Source organism: Microplitis mediator, chromosome 9 (assembly GCF_029852145.1).
Source record: "Microplitis mediator isolate UGA2020A chromosome 9, iyMicMedi2.1, whole genome shotgun sequence".
Lineage (NCBI taxonomy): Eukaryota > Metazoa > Arthropoda > Insecta > Hymenoptera > Braconidae > Microplitis > Microplitis mediator.
Window position 1 is genome coordinate 3,492,258 of NC_079977.1, and position 22,088 is coordinate 3,514,345.

The 22,088-nt window shown below is 29.0% G+C and overlaps 4 protein-coding genes and 1 long non-coding RNA gene across 7 annotated transcripts in view; 2 read left to right on the forward strand and 3 right to left on the reverse strand.

Annotated features, from left to right (window-relative positions):
• Nucleotides 1-117: 117 nt before the first annotated feature.
• Nucleotides 118-8,322, reverse strand: LOC130674852 (protein brunelleschi). Of its 2 annotated transcripts, none has more exons than XM_057480283.1 (5): nucleotides 8,169-8,322; nucleotides 7,239-8,038; nucleotides 2,722-5,091; nucleotides 1,989-2,212; nucleotides 118-348 (listed from the first exon to the last, which is right to left on the reverse strand). In XM_057480283.1, exons 2-5 carry the CDS (start codon nucleotides 7,927-7,929, stop codon nucleotides 154-156), a joined length of 3,480 nt encoding a protein of 1,159 aa, XP_057336266.1. In that variant the 5' UTR covers nucleotides 7,930-8,038; nucleotides 8,169-8,322; the 3' UTR covers nucleotides 118-153. The 2 variants fall into 2 exon arrangements, with proteins under 2 accessions (XP_057336266.1, XP_057336267.1); XM_057480284.1 differs by having other exon boundaries at nucleotides 8,165-8,298.
• Nucleotides 8,088-13,215, forward strand: LOC130674857 (biogenesis of lysosome-related organelles complex 1 subunit 2). Of its 2 annotated transcripts, XM_057480291.1 has the most exons (4): nucleotides 8,088-8,235; nucleotides 8,344-8,456; nucleotides 9,446-9,631; nucleotides 10,547-13,215. In XM_057480291.1, the coding sequence occupies exon 4, from the start codon at nucleotides 10,561-10,563 to the stop codon at nucleotides 11,059-11,061; it is 501 nt and encodes a 166-aa protein (XP_057336274.1). In that variant the 5' UTR covers nucleotides 8,088-8,235; nucleotides 8,344-8,456; nucleotides 9,446-9,631; nucleotides 10,547-10,560; the 3' UTR covers nucleotides 11,062-13,215. The 2 variants fall into 2 exon arrangements, with proteins under 2 accessions (XP_057336274.1, XP_057336273.1); XM_057480290.1 differs by lacking the exon at nucleotides 9,446-9,631 and having other exon boundaries at nucleotides 8,090-8,235.
• Nucleotides 13,037-15,413, reverse strand: LOC130674858 (elongin-C). The gene is made up of 4 exons (XM_057480292.1): nucleotides 15,258-15,413; nucleotides 15,121-15,175; nucleotides 14,819-15,012; nucleotides 13,037-13,499 (listed from the first exon to the last, which is right to left on the reverse strand). Exons 2-4 carry the CDS (start codon nucleotides 15,151-15,153, stop codon nucleotides 13,358-13,360), a joined length of 369 nt encoding a protein of 122 aa, XP_057336275.1. The 5' UTR covers nucleotides 15,154-15,175; nucleotides 15,258-15,413; the 3' UTR covers nucleotides 13,037-13,357.
• A 223-nt stretch (nucleotides 15,414-15,636) lies between these two features.
• LOC130674856 (sister chromatid cohesion protein DCC1) lies at nucleotides 15,637-20,088 on the forward strand. Its single transcript, XM_057480289.1, has 7 exons — nucleotides 15,637-15,861; nucleotides 16,795-16,968; nucleotides 17,039-17,240; nucleotides 17,361-17,553; nucleotides 17,625-17,942; nucleotides 18,576-18,759; nucleotides 19,874-20,088. The coding sequence occupies exons 1-7, from the start codon at nucleotides 15,845-15,847 to the stop codon at nucleotides 19,974-19,976; spliced, it is 1,191 nt and encodes a 396-aa protein (XP_057336272.1). The 5' UTR covers nucleotides 15,637-15,844; the 3' UTR covers nucleotides 19,977-20,088.
• The window catches only part of LOC130674859 (uncharacterized), a 163,508-nt gene continuing 159,463 nt past the window's right edge, over nucleotides 18,044-22,088 (reverse strand). Inside the window, exon 3 of the long non-coding RNA XR_008991145.1 lies at nucleotides 18,044-18,205. This is a non-coding gene — a long non-coding RNA (uncharacterized LOC130674859). The remainder of the gene's footprint in view (nucleotides 18,206-22,088) is intronic.

Here is a 22,088-nt window from a genome sequence, read left to right on the forward strand (position 1 = left end):
ATAAATTTTGTTTTAAACTTTGACTGATAATGACGATAATAAAAAAATGCGCCTTAGATAAATAATCTTATGTCTAGTTTTTTTATTGTAAATTAAAAATAATAAATTTAATAATTTTTTACATATAAATACAGGAGATTTTTTGTACAAATATCAGTAGTCTTCGGCGGTTATTTCAATGGGTGGTATGTAACGCCACTCATTGTCTGCTATCGTTTGATCCTCGCGATTGGAACTTGATGATGGCGAGTTATTATCATTGCTACTACATCGTATGTCCAGTTTGAATTGTCCTGGCATGAAGAATACTACCCGGCATTCGTGATAAGCACGTCCGTATTCTTGTAACTGTTAATTGTTAATGATTAATTATTTACAATTAATGTTAAGTATTTACTTTTAATTAATTGATTTAATTTAAATTGAAAATTCATATGGAGGTCGACAGTAAATTAAAATTTATAATTTAATTTTGAGCATAAATTTGACGTTTCGTCCCATTACTGGGACTTTATCAGCAATGAAAACGAGTCATGATAAACATTTGCAATTTTTTAAATTAAATATTTAATACTACAGTCTCATGGTGAACGTGACTAATATCCCTATGAAAAAATCTATGTGGGCAGCCTAGGTTCTTATGTGGGTCCACACATGACGTTTTTGGATAAACCCATATGGTTTCCTATAGGAATCCAGCATAGATTTAGATTTAGATTCTCATATGGGTTCCTATGGGAATTCACACCATGTTAAATCCATATGGGAATCTAGTATGTATTTCTACCTTGATTTCCCATGGGAATCGACACCATGTAAAAATGGGAATCCAGGTACCCACAGTTTCCTCCATGGATTCTAGGGTGGTCTTTAAAAATTAAATTTTCTTAGGCGCGTCATAAAAAGCTTCTTTTTAGTGAAGAAATACCTGGGGAATTTGGTTTTTTCTTTTCAAGTAAAAAGAACACGTGCCGCAGGACGATCAAAGTTCATTTCTCGATACAATTGCGGTTTTTTTTAAATATCTCATGAAATATGCAGATTAAAGGAAAAAATCATAGGAACAATTTTGTAGGAAATTAAATTTTTGACAAAAAAGGCCATGTTCATTTTTTTTATAAAATGTGTATTTATGAAGATATTTTTAAAAAAACTTTTTTTAGATCTGATGAATAGAGCGTTTTAAGGATTACAAATTTTGAAAATAACATTTTTCTAAGTATATAGAAACTACAACAAGCATTAATGATTGATATGTTACGAGTTACGAAGTTGTCTATATTTAAGAAAAAACGTTATTTTTAACATTCATAATCCTTAAAATGCTCAATTGATAAGATCTAAAAAAGTTTTTTTAAAATATCTTCGGAAATACGCATTTTATAAAAAAAATGAATATGACCTTTTTTGTCAAGAATTTAATTTCCTACAAAATTGTTCTTATGACTTTTTTCTTTAATCTGCATATTTCATGAGATATTTAAAAAAAACTGCGATTGTATCGAAAAATGAACTTTGATCGTCCTGACGTGTTCTTTTTACTTCAAGAAAAAACCAAATTACCCACGTATTTTTTCACTAAAAAGAAGCTTTTTATGGGGCGCCTGAGAAAATTTAATTTTTAACGACCACCCTAGTATCTACACCATGTAAAAATGGGAATCTAGATACTCATGGATTCTTATATAAATCCATACTTTCCTACATAGATTCCTATGAATTCTTATGCAATCCCACATGAATTTTTTTGATATAAAAAATATAAACATATCATACCTTGATCATATAAATTCTACCATCAACAAAATTTTTTTCAGACATACGTCATCGAAAGGTCTAATTTACGGTGAAAATTAAATTATAAATTTGAATGTACTGTCCACCTTATGAATTTATCATTTTATTAAGTTGATCTGGACATGACTTTAAATAAAATATATTTATATATATATATATATATATATATATATTTTTTTTTATCAACTTACCGTAGGAAGCATTACTTTGCTAGCACCAGCAATGGCCAACAGATTATCAAGCTTATAATTACAAGTACCGTTCTGATAGTCTTGATAAAAATCAATAGTTAAACATAAGTTACTCAGCGGACGTTCTAGGGCATTACAAACTCCAACTCCAATACTGACACAGTCACCAATCGTACAAGTGATTTCATCTTGAGGTTTTACAGCCGTATCATTGATAACAACTTCTGTAATTTATTAATAATGTTTTAATATTTCAATTAATGATAATAATGATCCTTAATTATCACATTTATGACCTTAAAAAAAAAATTAAAATTTTTGTAAAAGTATCGACTTTTATCCGAAATTTTAATTCTGATAAATAAAAAATAGGGAAATTTTGTGTATTTTCAATTAAATCTCATGGTAAATTACCAGAAAATAAATCAACTTTGCCATAGAATCCACGAAAAAGTTTAAATTTTTAAAAGACAAAATTCAAAATTTCCCCGCAAAATTTAAACCACCAAAAAAGTGTGACTGGTTTTTTGTAAATATCTCTGTAAATATCAAGTTTTTCAAAAAAACACAAGAGACCTTTTTTGTAGCTCTTCAAATTCTCTACAAAAAAGGTGTCTTGTAATTTTTTCGAAAACTCGATATTCATCGAGATATCTCGAGTTAAAAATTTCCCGTCATCTGGATCTCTCGTGATTCTTAAGGATCAATAATAATTATAGTCACAGATAATTACCCCACTGTAGAGGACTCATCTTCACCAGATCAAGCATATCACGAGTGAAAGTAATCCCCGTTAACGTGGCTTTGCCCGTCAAATCAGTGCCCAGCAACTGCCACCTCATATCAACCAACGAGGACGTATGCTGAGAACAAATTTTCTGTAGCTCCCCATTGACATCAGTGCTGCTAATAGCTGACAGTTTATCCAACGGACAACGATCAACTGGAACCGGAATCCTACATGATTCTCTGCCTCCCATATAAATACATTTACTCTGCGTATAATACAACTCCATTTCCTGATTAGTCATATTAATAACATCAAGTACAAGATAAAATTGACTAGGTGTTTCAGCTGGCAAGACATCCCAGCTCGTAATATTAACACTCGGCAGCATTTCAATAGAAATAAATACCGAGGATACTCTACAGTAGCCGTCAATTAATCCCGCGCCACCAGAATACTTGATCATCAATTGTCCCTCGACGATAATATTCGACGGTGGCTGTATAGTTAATTTCGCTAACTGCGAATTCAATCCCGAGGTGTTTGACGACGACGTTGCTGGTAAAGACGAGGGTTTTTTTTTTGACTGCGACAAATGGGTGCGCGATGGCCATGACTTTGAATTACTCTGTGATGTAACGTTACTAATACGCGGACTGGGTTTTAATTGCTGGGCTTCTTTATTTACAACAATAAACTCCATATCAGCGTAAAGATAAAGTGTAAGACTAGCACTAGCACCCGGTTCAAGCGGTAGTTGAGAATTTAAATTACTATCACTCCATTTAAATATTTTTGACTCCTTAATACTATTCAGTGATGATTTTATTGATGTCTCAATAGTCTCGATGGCTACTTGACCACAATTTTTAATTGTTATCGTGCACTCAGTACTCTCTCCCCCATACAGTGACACACTCGCACTCGTCACGATATTTTCACCGGTACTAAAACTTGCAGTTTGCGGTAAACTCGTGGCGACGTCTATTTTTGGTAGACTTGGTATCACCGTAATCGTGTAAGACGGATATGGCATACCTGGAATATTTCGTAACCGGCAGTTCGATTTAACACCGAGTGTATGGGTACTGAAGCCATGAATCTCCAGTGTACCGGATTCTTTAGGTGTACCAGCTAGTGAGACACCAATTGGTCCGGCTTTTCCCGGCAATGTTATGCTCTCCGGAAGCGACTCAAAGACGATGCCGCTGGTCAGCAGCCGCATGTTGGACACGACCAATTCAAATGGCAGAGGATTTATCAGCTGAATAGACACCTCGCAGATGTCACCGTCGACCCACAGATAATCGACGCTGTTTTTCGATACATTTTTACGTTCAAGCGAACCGAAGTTTATGGGAGTGAATAAAAACGGGCCGTGGTCTTCTTTGACGCGTTGGATTTTCTGTGGCTGGAGATGCGGCGGTAAATTTTTCAATGCAAACGCTTTGGTCATGGGTATGTTTATTAAATTTGCCGGCGGAATTACGATTCCTGACTCGAGAACGAGCGGCACTGGGGCACCTTCGCATTGTTGAGCGACTCCTTGCAGTTGCAGTGCGATGTCTGTACGTTCATTGGGTGATAGAAAGTGAAATAACGTTTGTAAAATGAATGTCATATGGCGGGTGGCTAATGCCGGGTTGCCCATGCGATTAGCGGCGACAATTAACTCGTTGAGAACCTGGATTTGTATTGCTGGCCAGCCTTTGCGGTTGTCGTCGGTCATGTCCGATGGATCTAGTGATAATTTGAACCCTGAGGTAGATTGTAGCAATAAATTGTAGCACTGCTTCCAGTCTCGGTGAGGATTGTGAGGTGATACGTATCTTAGTGCTGCCAGACGCATGCAGAATGATGCTTTTCTGCTGAACCCAAATGAGGAATACAACTCAGCTAGTTTTGTAAAACGTTCGATTTTTTCTTGCTCGCTTAAATTTATGTGATTGAAGACGACGTTGTTTAAAAAACACGCCGCTTGCAGGGGACTGTTTTGTTCAATAGAAATACGGGTCGCTTTGAAACTGGCCTCTGTTTCGACGATAGCGGCGTTCTGATACTTGCTGTAGTGAACGATAGCCTCGCGGTATTTCTTTGCTATTTCGTCAGCGGATAGTAAATGTGGGATGTGGACTTTTGGTGGTTCGTCGTTGGTGGGAGTTGGAAGAGATTGAGATTCGCGTCTTTTGCCCGGACTTGTTTCTTGGAGAGATGAATTGCGGTGTAGGGTCAAGGATCTACGTAAATTGGGGTACAATATCATTGATGATGTGGCGCATAGACCTTCGTACGCGGCTCCGAGCCAGAGCCAATCGTTGACTGTTTGAAGATTCGCTGCTGCGGTGCTGTAGTAATTTAGAGCTTCTATGCGGAGACCTAATTAAGTAAAATAAAAATGATTTTATTAATAAATAGGGAATGCATAAAATTTTTTGTACATTGGAAATTCTTACTCAGTTGGCTACTAAAATTTATTCTACGGTTCTATTGCCTACGGAAATATAAAATATGTAATTTAATTGCGAAAAAAATAATTGCACTGTTACCTTGCCCGGCAACTTTACTATCATGGATTTTCCAGAATTAGTTGGTTATTAAATTTGGTGGCGTTGAAAAATTATTGACTTGAATTTGTACCTTTTCATGGCTTCGTCTTTTTTTATTGCCAAGTATTGGGATGAATAAATTTATCTGTATTTTTTAAATTACATTTGAATTACGCGGGAAAAAGATGGTCGTATTTATTTTTTTAAATTAAATTTGTATTTTAATTATTCTGTGGGAAGACATCAGTTGTCTGTTATGAATGTTTACTGCTGAATTTTTTACTGTTGGCTTCTAAAATTTATTCTACGGTTCTATTGCCTACGGAAATATAAAATATGTAATTTAATTGCGAAAAAAATAATTGCAGTTCTATTGCCTACAGAAAAATAATTCATGATGTTCAATTGATTGCTATTTAATTGTGAACCCAAATCAAAGAAATACCTGATTAATGTAGACAAGCTCCTGATTTTGCTGAGAAAATCTTGTACTTGTTGAGGAGAAATGACCAACGTTCAAGACTGATCACTTGATAAAAAAAACGCAGCTGGTCTGAAAAATATCAGAACCTCGGTAGTCTTCACAATAGCAACTGGAAAACTTGACAGAGTTTTCTATCAGAAATTAGTGACCTGATCAGGTGATTCCCTGCGTCGACTATGAGATTCAACCCAGTGTCTTATTATGGACATGACGAGTTATACTTTTGTCAAGACTACCGCGGTTCTGATATTTTACAGATCAATCGTCTTTTTTTTATCAACTGATCGGTCTTGAACGTTGGTCATTTCTCCTCAAAAAGTACAAGATTTTCTCAGCAAAATCAGGAGCTTGTCTACATTAATCAGGTATTTCTTTGATTTGGGTTCACATTATAATAGCAATCAATTGGACGTCATGAATTATTTTTCTGTAGGCAATAGAACAGTGCAATTATTTTTTTATGCAATTAAATTATATATTTAATATTTACAGGCAATAGAACCGTAGAATAAATTTTAGTAGCCAACAGCAGTAAGAATTTTCAATGTACAAAAAAATATTGCAGGTATTTACAGGGTGGCCACAAAAAAATGATTTTAAAATTCCCTGATATTTCCCGGTTTTCCAGTAAAGTTTTTCACATTTTTCCCTGATTTAGAAATTTTATTCGTATCATTTAGATATTCAAAGTTTTTATTATATTTTCATTTTTAATAATTTAATTTGATAATTAAATCATAAGAGAAACCAGAAAAAAATGGCAATAAAATAAATTAATATTGCCTACTTTTGATTATTCGATGTTAAAAATGTATAAGTTAAAATATTTAATAAGAAATTTTATAATTTAAATAAATTCAAAATACACTGGTTACACAAATTAAGGGATATTAAAGAAGTTTCAAATTTTTTAGTAATTTTAAGCAGTTTGTAACTCGAAGGAAAATGGTCGTACAATAAAAACAAAAAGTCAAACTGTAGCTTCAAGTGTCTAGTTTTCTGAACTGGGTCTTTAAATTTTTTTATTATGCACGGTTCCGGAGCAATCAAAAATCAATCATAATTATCGAAAAAAAATTATTGAAGCTCGAGGACCGTTTTTAAGACGAGCGAAAATTTGGTAAATTTCTTTTTCGATAGTTTTCTTAGGATTACTCCAGAACCGCACATAAAAAAATATAAAGACCAGATCAGAAAACTAGACACTTGAAGCTACAATTTGCCTTTTTTGTTTTTGTCGTATGACCATTTTCCTTCGAGTTACAACCTGGGGAAAATCACTTTAAAATTTGAAATTTTTACATCCCTTAATTTTTATAACCAGTACATAATTTAAAATTTTCAAAATTTTGAACTGTTACAATTTAATTCCCGGATACTTTTCGAAATTCCCTGACATTTCCATAATATTTTCCGGTTGCATTAAATTCCCTGATAATTCCCGATTCGTGGCCACCCTGATTTAATACCTTTCCACAAATAAAAATATTTACCAGCTTGCAAAGACAAATCAGCTAAATGTTTAGTCATCCTTCCGGAACATTTTTTTCTATTATTCCTCGATTCCAAGTCCAGTCCAATGAGTTCTTTTTTTTCAAACGGAGCGCGCAGTAACGGAGCACGGTCTATTTTTTCTCTCAACCTCTTCAACCTCTTGGACTCCAGTATCCAAAACAATGCATTCAAACATTCCATCACCTGGTTCTCCAAACTTGGACACAATTCGTCATGATAATAAATCGCACGCGTTTTAAAATTCGAAGGCGGCGTGAAACCAGCTGGTGGTTCGTTGATATTATCAGACTCAGTGGGTCCAAAAAATATGGCACGTGAATCATACAACGTATCATTATACTTAACTTTAAGTGTCTCATGTAATCTGCATAATTCACTAAATTCATTCTGTTCCTCATACTTACTAAATGTTATCAGACCCAATAAACGTCTGTGAGTTTGAAAATCGCCCCAGTCAATATTTTCAACAGGATAATCACGAACGAAACGTATTATTATCTCACGTGTACTTCCACCAGAGTCCACAATATTTAATTTACTCAAACTTTTATTTATACGATCGTATAATCTTGTCAGTGATTTTGGTTTCAATTGAGTGCCAATTGATTTTAATAAAACTAAAAGTGATGCATGATCGTGTGTTGTTTGGTCATAGTCTGGCTGTGACATATTTTATTATTTATTATTGTTTATATATATATTTATATAACTATTTATTGTTTTTTTATCTGCTTTGCTGATTACGTATTTTGTTTAAAGCTTTGGATTATAAATTTATCTGAAATTAAAAAATTAATAAATTGTTGATTGATTTAAAAAAGAAGCAGATAAATTACAAATATGAGATATTAGTTTGCAGGTTGTATTTATATGGTTCATATATTTATATAAATTATTAATATACCTACTGGTCATAATAGATGAATAATTTATTGTACTTATGATATTTATTATAAATAATGACGTTAAATATACGTAAGTTAAGAACATTTATGATGAGTATATATCAGTTACAGCTGTATGTACATATATATACTTATATATATAGATATATACGATATATTTATTCATTATTTTGAGTAGGAGACACATAACCTAGAAATCACCTGACAGTTCGACAATTTTCATGACAGCTAGTGGATTTATTTTTGGATCGTTATTTTACTACAAATAAATATATAGATATATATTTTTATGTATGTATACATATTTTGTTTTTGATATTTATCATTGATTTTATATATTTTTGATATTTATTTTTGGAATTTTTAATTGACAGCAGAAATTAATTTGACGTAAATCAAATTTTTTTAAATTCCCGCTATAAAAATTGAAAATTTTTTTTGAAAAATTGATATTCAAATTTTTATTTTGAAAATACTTTTGTTTAAATAATTAATATGTCATATATATGACGCTGAAAGTATGACACCTGACAGTTTTTGTTTTTTATCACCAAGTTGTCATAAAAATTTTTAAAAAATGAACAATAAAATTTCGAAAATTCTTCACGTGTCACTTTGTGATAAATTTGTTTATTTTATTCGCTAATTAATTATGAGTGTAAATGTAGCAGGCAGACAAATTTAAAATTATCAATGAATAGAGTAAATAATTTAGAAAATAAAATTTATAAAAAATGGGCATTTAAAAAATTTTGAAATTAATAAGTGTTTTGATAACTATTATTTTTTTAAATTATTTGCTCTATTTATTTATAATTTTGAATTTGTCTGAGGTCTGCTACATTCACACTCATAATTAATTATAATACTGAAGTTAGCAGACGTCTAGTAATTTTTGGATTTTTTTTTAGACGATAAAACATTAAAAAAAAATATTTGAAAAAATTGCACCTGTAGTTTTTTAAATTTTTTACATGTGCATATTTTTATATTATTTTTTTACAATTGATTTATTGAAAAACGAAAATTCAAAAATTTTTAAATGTCTGCTAACTTCAGGATCATATTAATTATGATACTGAAGTTAGCAGACAATTGTCAATTTTTGAATTCTTTTTCAACAATTTAATTAAAAAAAAAAATAAAAAATATGCACGTATAGAAAATTTTAAAAACTCTAAGTGCATTTTTTTTTCTCGTCCATTATTTTGAAAAATATCAAAAAATATGAGACGTCGGTTAACTTCAGTATCAATTTTAATTTTAATTTTTAAATCCAGGTTTGGTCTGATTCGGGTGTCAGCAGACTCCAGGTGCCTGGTAGCAAATTATTAGATTTGAAGGAAGAAATTATCTAAAGAAATCCCTGGGGGATTTAATAAGCAGTCATTTAAAATATATATAGATATATAGTATTTTATTAAAAGAAATCGGACATAAGAGCAAAGAATCCCAGTTTGAGCAGAGTAAGCTTCAGGTCTCTCCCTGGACTGACAGTACTAATTTGATACAATTACAATAGTAAAGATTGTCATTGCATCTCAGGTTACCCTAGTGAACGTCATCGAGGCCCCTGTCTTACCCCTATTCAAAAGTTCCTTTAAGACTCGGAGAGATTTCTTTTTGTCGTGCCTCTATAAAGCCTTGTATTTAAATCAAAAGTCACTTAGTGACAGTTTCTTACGTATTCGCGAGTCTCGTCTCCGAAGAGGTGATGTGCATCAGAACTATCTTGAATTACCAAGTTGTCATAGCACGAAATATGATAAATCTTTCATAGTTACTGCAGTCAGACCATGGAATCGGTTACCTGAACACTACGTCACAGCCTAATTTTCAAACTTTCCGTCAAGCTTGTTATGAGTTCATGTTGAGTGAAGAGAGTGTTTTTTAATGGTCTTTGGAATGAATTTATGATGGAATGTTATGGCTAATGTCATTTAATAATTGTTAATTATAATTGTGTTTTATTGAATATTATTCTATACACTTATAAAAAGGGAAATTTTGTTTTACATTGGAGGGCCGCAAGGAGTCTCGACTTCATGGTCTTAATAAATAAATAATAATAATAATAATTCACTCAAATGAAAGCTTTTGTATAGACGTTATCAGTTTAGACTCCAGAGTAGTGATAGCGTTTGCGAAAATCTTTTATCTGTTTGAGTTCCCTATCAAAAAGTTCCCATAAAATCCACTGGTGGGAACTTTTGGATAGAGTTGCTCTGGTGATAAATTTTATTCCTTAACAAGACAACCAAAGTCTTAATAATTGACATAAAAATAACAGGAATATCACATAAATTTTTGCCTGTCAGCATCATGTCATATGTAAAAAATTTTGGTTCATATAAATAATAATATTTAATTTTTATTAACAGATTGATAAAAAAATATGACTACAAATAGCAGTGAGATGAATACAGTTGATATAGAAGATAATAAGCCGCATATTATTAACACACCAGAGCACGATCATTCAAGATGTCAATCACCAAAGCACGGCACCACATTATCAACAAGCACCAGTAGTTTTGAAGCATTAGATCCTCATGATCCGAATTTGAGTCGTTTAGCAACGACGATGTTTGAAAAAACAGGAGAATATCTGCAGGATGAATTGACATCAACTCATGCTGACTATCGGTTGCTTGAAAGATTGAATAAAGAGACGATTGCTAAATATGCTGAGTTAAAAACAATATCTACGAATGTATCACAATCACTGGAGGCACTTAATCAGAAATATAAAAAATTGCAACCTGTTTTGGAAAACATTAATCAGATTGATGACAGTGTTGCTAAATTGGAACAAGCTGCTTATAAATTGGCGGCTTATTCTAAAAGATTAGAAGCTAAATTTAAAGATCTTGAGAAGGAAAGTAGAAGTAAATAAATTTATATTTTATTATTTAAATATTCAAATGTGGAGTCTATTATAAATTGTTATTATTGATAATAATAAAATTCAAATGACATATATTTATTATTTGGTTTTAATTATTTTCCTTTTTAACTCGACGAAATAGTTTTTATGCTATTAAAGTATTTTCATATTTCAAATAATTGTGATAAAGGAAAATTGTTATCATATTGTTGCAATTTATATTTATTTACTTGATAATGTTTTATTGATTTAAGGGAAAAACGAGTCTGAGATACAAAAAAAAGAGGTTTTTTTTTTTTTTTTTCAGAGTACAGTAGGACCTCGTTATAAGACTATTAGTTTCTCTCCCAAACTATCGTGGCACCTGGTTTATAAAAAAGAGAATGATAGTCTTTTAATGAGGTCCGACTGTACCTTCTTTATTAAAATTCTTAAAATTTGTGACATTCTGAAGCAACATTCCAAGAATATTCTGTGAAATTTTCTTAAAAAAATATTGAAAAATAAGCCAGTGGTAGTGGGGAGAGACGAGTCTAAAAAAAAAAGTCTCTATGCCGTAGGCAGGATAACTCATGACTGCCATCTGAAATAAAAAAACCAAAAAGAATTCTTTAGTACATAAGTTTATCTTGGATCTGAACGAAGGAATAAACAAAATATTCATTTTTGAATTTTTGCTAAAGGTGCAATCAAAAAAACTGATTTTTTCCAAAAATTCTTCCTTTTGTTTAATTAAAAAATAAGTAGTAATTAAAAAAAAAAAATCCTTCGTTCAGATCTAAGATAAACTTGTGTACTAAAGAAATCTTTTGGTTTTTTTATTTCAGATGAGGCAGTCATGAGTTATCCTGTCTATGGCATGGAGACTTTTTTAAGTGACTCGTCTCTCCCCACTACCACTGGCTTATTTTTCAATATTTTTTATGAAAATTTAGCAGAGTATTCTTGGAATGATGCTTAATAATGTCACAAATTTTAAGAATTTTAATAACGAAAGTACTCTGAAAAAAAAAATCACAAAAATATTCCCTTTTTTTTTGTATCGTAGACCTCTTTCACCCCTTAAATAATAACAACCATTTATACTCTTCATGGTGGCCACAGATATTTGAGATTGAAATTCCCTGACTTTTCCAGGTATTCCAGTCAAACAATTCAAAAATTCCCTGACTATGTGTAGTAATATTAAATCATTGGAAATATTTATTTAATTTAAAATAAAATGGTATAAGTCAGTTTAATCAATAATTAATCATTGTCGTTAAATGAAACTTTTTTTTATTATTTGTCAATGTTCATTGTTTTTTTTTTTATTTATTAAATGAATAATTTTTTATTTTTGATTTGAAATCCATGTTTTTATATAACTTACTCTATAATAAAATATAAATAAATTTTTCATTTTCACTAGAATAAATTTCATAAATAAGAATATTTCATAGAATATTAATAAAGTATTAATGAAGTACGCGAATAATAAATATAGTGAAACTTATTAGTTCATTACTTATGTATACATTTAATGTTTTTAGTTTTTTAACTTATCAATATGGATGTAATAGCTTAAAGATCCTGGCGATTGGTTTCTACTAAGACTTTTTTTTTCTAACAGCCTTGATAATTCTAACTGCTTCATTTTTTCGCTATTGGAATCAATTTCTACTAATTTTTTTCAAGATGGTTTTACAACCGCATTCGCGCCGCGTCACTTTTTCAACAGTTTTGACAGAAAACTAAATTTGGAGGATTTTTTCAGTCAAAAGAAAGAAAGTGAAAATTTTTCCAGCTTTGTGACGAAATTCCCTGACATTTCCCTGACTTTTCCAGTATATTTATAATTCCCTGACATTTCCAGGTTTTCTAGAAATGTGGCCACCATGACTCTAGTAACTGTGATTAATTTACCAACAATAAAATTGTTATGAGTAAATAAATATGATTATCACTTTTAAAAATTGGGTTTATTAGTAAAATCTACCTTACATATTTGATAATAATTATTGTTTATGTTTTATTAATAATATTATTACTGATTTAATAATTAAATGTAAAATGCCATTATAATCGATTACTATATTAACTAATTTAACTTATTTGTATTGAGCTGTATGTTTAATATGTTTATTATAAATAAAATAAAAGTATGCACTATCAGAAAAAAAATATAATTGAGTTAAGATTAAGTAACACGAACATCAATTGGCGGTATAAAAATGTAAATCGTTTACATCGTAGTAAGGCCCAAAGATTTAAATAAATTGTTATTCGTGTTACAAGCAAGTTAATGTGTAACATTTAAATATAATTAACAGTCCAAGAAATTTCCTGCCATCAAGAGTTCAATAGCAACCTCAGGAGCTATTGGAAATTCGGGAATTTCTGTACTGCTGTTTGTATAACGTACTTTGTAGGTAAAGTACATGCACACTTTTTGTAATACATGTGACCTAAAAATAAATAATATTTTATTTATTATGTCAAAATCATTGCGATTCATATCCATTTTTTTTATATAATAGGAATAAGTTGACAGTTTCTTGGTCGAGTACTCAATTATTAAATATTAATTGTCAAGAAAATTAATGAATAATTAAGACATTCTGGTATACTAGTATTCCCTTCATGTATTTTTTTGTTGTCTCGAAAATTACATGTCATTTAATATTAACTTTGCAAAATTTTTTCTTGTCTTTCAAATTTTTGTAGTGATCTTGAAGTTAACAGACAATTAGCAATTTTCTGATTTTTTTTTTCAACAAGTCATTTAACAAAAATAAAAATATGCACATGGAGGAAATTAAAAGAACTATAGGTGCATTTTTTTTACGATTTGTCGTTTTTAAAAAAATTTGAAAGTTATAAGACATCGGCAACTTCAGTGTCATTTTTTAAAACAATTATTCGTCGTATGAGTGATCGTGTGTTGGAGAAAAGACTAGTGTTCAACACTGTCTTAATTATTTAGTCATTTTCTTGAAAATTAATGTTTAATAATTGAGTAAGAGAAATTTTGGGAAACTGACGAAACGTCGAACAAAAATTTTAAATAAACGTTAATAATAAATGAATGTAAGTATAGCAGATACGAGATAAATTTTAAATTACGAATAAAATTATAAAAAATGCACATACTAATTTTCTCATTCTATAAACGCGCATTTTTTTTTTTTTTAATTTTATAAGCATTTCAATTTATCATTTCAAAAGTTTTAAAAATTGTCAGATGTCCGCTAACTTTACTATCGTTCATTAAGAATGAGTGTGAATGTAGCAGATATGAGACAAATTTTTAATTACAAATAAACGAATTAAACAATTAAAAATATAAAAATAAAAATAAATGCGCATACTAATTTTCAAATTCTATAAACGCGCATTTTTTAATTTTTATTTTATAAGCATTTTAATTTATCATTTCAAAAGTTTTTGAAATTGTCAGATGTCCGCTAACTTTACTATCATTCATCAATAATGAGCGTGAGTGTAGCAGATATGAGACAAATTTTAAATTACAAATAAACGAATTAAACAAATAAAAATAAACGCGCATTTTTTAAATTTTATTTAATTTAAATTTAATTCCTTTATTTCAAAATTTAAAAAGTTGACAATTGTCAGCTGCATTCACGCCTACTAATAACAACACCGAGAAACTGTCAACATTCCTATTATTTAATTTATTATTATTACTACTAGCAATATTACTAATAATAATTACTGTTATTATTTTTTATGATAAATAATAATAATAAACAATAAAACTCACGGAATTTCACGGAAATTAACTTCATTGGCTTCATTTTCAGCGAATTGTCCGGGTCCACTTAGCATAGCTTTTATTGTACCACTAGTTAAAGCATGCTCACGTTTTATAATAAACTCATGGCCATCACTGCTCACCAGCTTTACGTACATGGCATCAGGACCTTCGCATCCTCCGTAAGTTGGACTTGATTCAGGCTTTAAATTTAAAAATCAAAACAAATTATTTTTTTATTGTCATGTAAAAATGTATCCTCTATTTTCGCACACAAAAACAATAAACAAACAATCAATTAAATTATTTACCTTTTCTGTATGCATATTTATGTCTGATGACATTGCTCTATCACCAGATTATAACCTACAAAAAAAATATATCAATATATTGAATTCCATGAAAAAGAAAATTAATTTTTTAAAGGCGCGAGATTTTAAAAACTTACGGGAATTAAAAAGTCGTCTTTTTTTTAAAATAATAATTAATATAAATATATGAAAAATATCTTTGTCACTGATATAAGTGATTAAACAGAAATAATGATGGTAATGGTATAGTTTTGTCGTGTCACTTCGTGTATGTTCGTAAATCCTTCGAGTTTCGTTCAAAATTTATAGTAATCAAGGTCAGTTTTTTTATTAATCTCCTGATTAAATTTAAAAAAAAGAGAGGGAAATTTAATTGTTTAAAAAAAAAGACTGAGATTAAATTATACGTAATTATTAAAAATAAATTAATTATATTCTTGATTGTATTAAATTTATAGGGGGCGGAATTGAAAATTGGCGGGAACTGTCAGCGCCATGTTTGACAAAATGGCGCAGTTAGTTTTTTTATTTCAGTCTCGTCAAGACTTTACTTGTCGGCTCAGGTTATTTGATTAAATTAAGTTGTAATTAAACTGATGTTTATATATTACATATAAATATATATCAATTAATAAAAGTACAATTTCATCAGTTTAATGAATAGATTTGAATTCAAATAAATATTTTTACAATTTTTTACTGAAATTTATAAAAATTATTTAAAATGGAAGATAGTGCGAGGTATGTTGATACATTAATTAATAATTAGTGTTTATTTATTTAAATAATTCATAAAAATTTATTATTGAATTTTTAAATGTGGCCATGTAGTTTTTTTTTTTAGTTTCATTTCATTGCTCATTAGTATGAGTGTAAATGTGGCTGACAATTGTCAACTTTTTAAATTTTTGAATAAATAAATAAAGTGTAAGCAGAATAAAAATTAAAAAATCCATATTTAAATAATTTAAAAATCAGTACGCGGATTTTTTTTAAATTAATTATTTTAATTAATTTATATATTTATTTTAAATTTATAAATTGTCATATTAGTATGAATGGTGTGAATGATGACACTGAAGTTCACAGCCGTCTGATGATTTTTTGAATTTTTTTAAAAATGACAGATTATAAAAAAAATGAATTTAAAAAATTGCACCTGTAATTTTTAAAATTTTTCACGTGTGCATTTTTTTTTTTCAATCAAATTGTGGAAAAAAAATTCAAAACTTGGTAATTGTCTGCTACTTTCAGTATCATGTGGGAATGTAGCAGACATCAGACAAATTTAAAATTATAAATAAATAGAGTAAGTAATTAATAAAATAAAATTTTAAAAAAATACGCATTTGAAAAATTTTGAAATTCATAAGTGCATTTTTTATAAATATAATTTTTAATTTGTCTGATGTCTGCTACATTCACAGTCGTTTAGTATGAGTGTGAATGTAGCGGACAATTTATAAATTTTAAATAAATTTAAATAATGAGATTTAAAAAAAGCGCGCGCTGATTTTTCATTGATCTCAATACGTATTTTTAAAATTTTCTGCTTACATTTTACTCATATATTCAAAAATTTAAAAAACTGTCACTTGTCAGTAACATTCACACTCTCATTAGTTTCTACAGTGGATGATATATTGATATAATTGTCTTTATATTTGTCTTTAGTTACGTCAGAGATGAAGACGATATTTGCGCAACATTAAATTTAGCAAAATTAAACGAATCGCAAGTTAAAAAAATAGGCCAAGTCCTGGACTATCGTCATGGTTTCAGTACCAAGGACATCAAATTGCTGGAACTAGATAATCATATGTTGGAAACTCTTGAGCGAGGCAAAAGGTAAGATGATAAATTTTGAATTTTTTTGAATAAGTATAAGAAGAATTTAAAAAATTATAATTATTGTTAGTTTATTTTTCAAAGGACAAAAAGATGATGTCGCACTTCTGTGCACTGACAGCCGTACTTACAAAATTGAAGAGGCTGAAACGTCGAACTCGTTATTGCTCTGTTCGAATTTAAAATTTGCTAAAGATATTCCTAAGTCTGATGGTGGGAAGATAGAGATAGAACACGTTGCTGGGCGAGGTATTTTTCATAATTACTTTGAGGTGAGTAATTGAAGAGTAAATTTTTTATCAGCACCACAACATAATGTCAGATATTTTCTTCTAACAGCAAGAGGCCTACAGCCTTAAAAATTAAATTGAATTATTAAAATTTAATTGTAGGTTTCAACTTGTAAACCAGAGCTTGGAAAATTACTGACTTTATTAGAGCCATCGTCTTTTAAGGGACCGGAGTATGAAAAGTATATTGATAAAGATAATTTGTATGATTGGGATAAACTTATAAATTCCATCCAAGCCAGTGAAAAAGAATTAGAAGATGCATTGATCCAGTACTCAATCGCTTCACTTGATGGTAATTTTAAAAAATTATTCTTATTTTATTTTACAATTATTTATTTTACGGGATTAATTAATTTTTTTCAGGCTACTATAGATTAATTTCATTTGAATTTGAAACTAAAGCACTAACAATGATGCTGGATTTTATGGAAGAAAATTCATGGAAGATAAATAAAATAAACAAGGAAGAAACTTATGAGGCATTGAAAGATTTAATACCAAAGCCAATATTTGAAATTATTTTTAATAAATACGCAAATAAAAATAGTAATGAATGTGATAAATTGTATACGTATGATGAGAAAAAAGTTTGCAGATGTTTAGCCCAAGTTTTATTAGCTAGTTCGCCTGTTAATGACTACAATCGTTTTATGGAGGCTTGGAAAATGGGTGTACCTGAAGGTAAATTACTTTAAGAAGGTATTCTGGTCTAGGAGCCTAAATTTTAGGCATTTTTCAAACTAGGATAAAAAAAAATGAACAACATTTTTACTATACATTTTTTTATATGATTTTTATTGATATTTGAAGATTTGAAGAATATAAAAAAAAATTTTTTAAAAAATAAAAAAATAGCAAAATCGTCGAATTACAGGCCAGTGGAGTGAGGGCTACAAAAAAAAACGGTGCTCCCTGGTTGTCATGATTCCAACCCTTGTAGTGATCTAAAACAAACAAATTAAGAAAATTCTTCATCAGTAAAGATGTCGCTATCGTATAGACCTTTGCCAAAAAAAAAAATTCGCAAAACGGCGTCTACATAAAAAAAAATTTTTTAACCCCCTTTTTTTTATCTTTTCGAATTTTCTTAAACATTTAAATAATAATTTAATTTTTGAAACATAATTTTTATTCACAGACAAACGTCATTTTACATTAAATTTTTTTTGCAAAATTAATTATACGTCGGAAGTCAAAATATGAGAGATTTTAAATTTGTGTTGATTTTATTTTTAAACATAAATTTCAAAGCGCGCGCATTTAAAAAATTTAAAAATACAAATATTTAATGAATTATTTTTTTTTTATTTGTAGAGATTAATCCAAAACTAGAGTACTTGTATGGTACAGCGGTAGTAGTATGGAATGCTGATAAGCAACGAAAAGACATCGTGTCGTTTCCAGAATCAAAACTTTCCGATAATATAGTAGAGCGATTCAATCAATTATTTAAAGTTAAAAATCGATGGACTGCTGAAGAAATAAAGCCGTACATATCGTAAGTTTTACTTTTTTGTTTTTTAATCAAAATATTAGGGGCCGATTATAAAATACATCCGCACTTATGGAGGGGGAGGGTTTAAATTTAATTTGATTCTTACGATAGAAAGTCATTAGTTTCATATTTGTAAACATAAATATTATAAAATACAGTCGACTAGGTCATAGTGTCTCTCCCCTTAATCGGCAGGTACTGAGTCCAAACAGCGACTACTTAACCACTTTTTTGAGTTTCGTAGCAGACATCCCGTTATAAGCCTCCGTTAAAATTTGATAAATTATAAACTAACAATAGGAACGAAATATCAAAATTAATGATGAAAATTTACTATCGATCTTTCGCGGATAATAATTTTATAAATATTATTTATTGTTGATAATTGTAATGATTAATTACAATTTAAAAGTTTTATTGAGCATCATGTTGATCAATAACAATTATTATTATTATTACTGTAATTAATACCGTTGTCATCATATTTATTATTTGTGTAAAAAGATAAGTATTTATTGTACCGCTATAAGCACTAGAAAAATCGGGACACTGGCGCATGTGACAAACCGTAAATATGACGTTTAAAATGATATAAAATAAACACAGGCTTATAACGAGTAGTCGAGAGCAAAACTAAACGCGCGGTAGCGGAGACTGAAATTTCAATAAAAATTTACCCTGTTCCCTAGATCAGGCTTATGACAGGTCGACTGTATTTCAAATTGTCTACAAGTTCAAATCAGAAGCATAAAATATATATCAATTTTCTATACTTCTCCAAATTTCCAAGTGATAAATGTCAAAAATTATTATCACAATTTTTTTATTACACTTCATTTAATTATTTTTTTTTTATTGTCTACAAGTCAATTAATTTTGAAACTGATAGTTAATTTAACTAGGCCAGGCTTATGACGGGTAGTTGACTGTATAGAAATTTCTGTACCCCTAATTGCCATATATCATGTATGGGGGGGAGGGTCTAAAAAAGTAAAATTTTGCGTGACTCATTTTACGAACGGCCCCTAATATTTATTGATACTGTTGATAATATTTTATTTGAATAATTCACTTGAATATTATTCTTTTCGTTAATAATATTCCGCATTGTCTTCAGAAATTTGTCAACTTCCAACCTCAGCGTTGATTTCCTATTGACCAAACACACTCGATCGTTGACGGTAAATGGAATCAAATATTACAGTTCAAAGTATAAGTAAATAGTAATTAACAATTAATTAAAACATATAGATTAGATATTCATTAAGGAAAAAAGTATTAACATAATTTACAGTTATAGGAATTTTTTAGCATCATAATATAAATTTTAAAAATAAATAAATTTTGCTAAAATTTATATTAGCCAAAAAAATATTTTTTTGTCCTGATTTAAATGAAATAAATATTAACTGATATTTATTTCTAGAAAAAAGTTTTAATAATGAAGAAATAATAGTGTTATAAATTTCTATTAATGAGTCATCAATTAAAAATTATATTTAAATGATGAAATTAATAGTGACAACATTAATAATGTCTACGAGGGAATGAGTTGATAATAAATAAATGTTAGTAAGATATTATTATAGTCGGGCGCATTAATGCATTACAGTCGGACGGACAGAGTTAATAATTTAAAATATGTCCATCTGTGACTCATAAATATTGTATAATTTTATGAGCAGTTGGTTTAAACGTTAGTATGGTGTGTAGTGACGTTGTGTAGTTAATAATATATATAGATATATGATACAAGTGTGCGAGATTCAAAATTACCATCAACTGAATATTAATCATATTCTCTTTGCGTCTCTACCCTTCTGTATTCCCTTCTTCTATACCCTGATCTCATACGCCACCGAGTATTTTATATATCCTGAGACTCTTACATATTTATGCGATTTCAAATTATTCCGCACTTGTAAGTTAATTTATATTACTTTCATGCCTATTCAATATAAATAATAGCTTAATTAACATGACTAATAATTAGTTGTTGTTGTTGTTGTAATAAGTATGTTAAGATAATGGAAAACATATTGCGTTATGTCGGTTGGTTGATACGGAAAATTGACCACGATATAAATTATGTATTTTAGTGTATGATAGTTATAATGAGGTAAGTTATTATTTTTTTTTATTTAAATAATTTCTTTGCAAATTGCGGGTATAAATATTTATAGTTTTTTTTATCATGAGCATTTATTTATTTATTTTGTTATCAAATATTATGACTTCCGACATTAAAGCCCTATTTTCTATTGTCAATTTTTTTGAGAAATGTTCGCTTTTAAGAGCTTGAGCTCTAGGTCTTTAATAGTGCAATCTAGTTATCAGGGCCTCCCCTTGCTAAAAACAAGTTTTATAATTGTTCAATGCAACAAATAAAAAAAAAAGTATCAAATATTATTATTTTAGTTTTTTTCTCGCACAGTAAAAATTATTTTTTGACACAAATAATTTTTATTTGTATCAAGAAATTTTTTACTGGACTTGAGAAAATTTTTATTTTCAATTTATGGTGAAAAAAAATTTATTTGGCGAAAAAAATTTTTCTTGCACCAAGAAATCATTTTTTTCTGTATGTAAATAATTAAATTTTTTCGAACTACAGTATTTATGACTAAAAATTTCTTCCATTTTCAAAAATAATTTTAACTCAAAAAATTTTGTAATTTTTTTTTTTTAAAAACAAATTATTTTTTGATAATTCTGTTTATTGTTTTGCCGTGAAGTCTCTTGTATCATGATTCTAAAATTGACAGACGATCAACAATTTTCGAATTTTTTTTTCAACAGTAATTAAAAAAAAAAAAAAATAAAAATATTCACACGTAGAAAATTTAAAAAATTGTAGGTGCATTTTTTTCAAATATTTTTTTTTAAAAAATCCAAAAATTGTTAGACGTCGGCTAATTTAAGTGTAATAATTATTTATTGTAAGACAATAAAGTTAGCGGACATCCGACAATTTTTAAAACTTTTAAATAATAAAATAAAATAAATGCACGTGCAGACAATTCAAAAATCAGTACATGTATTTTTTCAAATTTAATTCTTTTAATTATTTAATTTTTTTATACATAGTTAAAAAATTGTCTTATGCCTGTTAACACTCATATTTATTGTTTATATATTTATTTTCATACCAACTTATGTTTATTTACATATATTTAATAATGGTATCGATAAACTAAAAATATGCACATATAGAAAATTTAAAAAACTACAGGTGCAATTTTTCACATATTTTTTTTTTATAATTTATTGTTTTGAAAAAAGAATCCAAAAATTATTAGACGTCGGCTAACTTTAGTATCATCTCATATTAA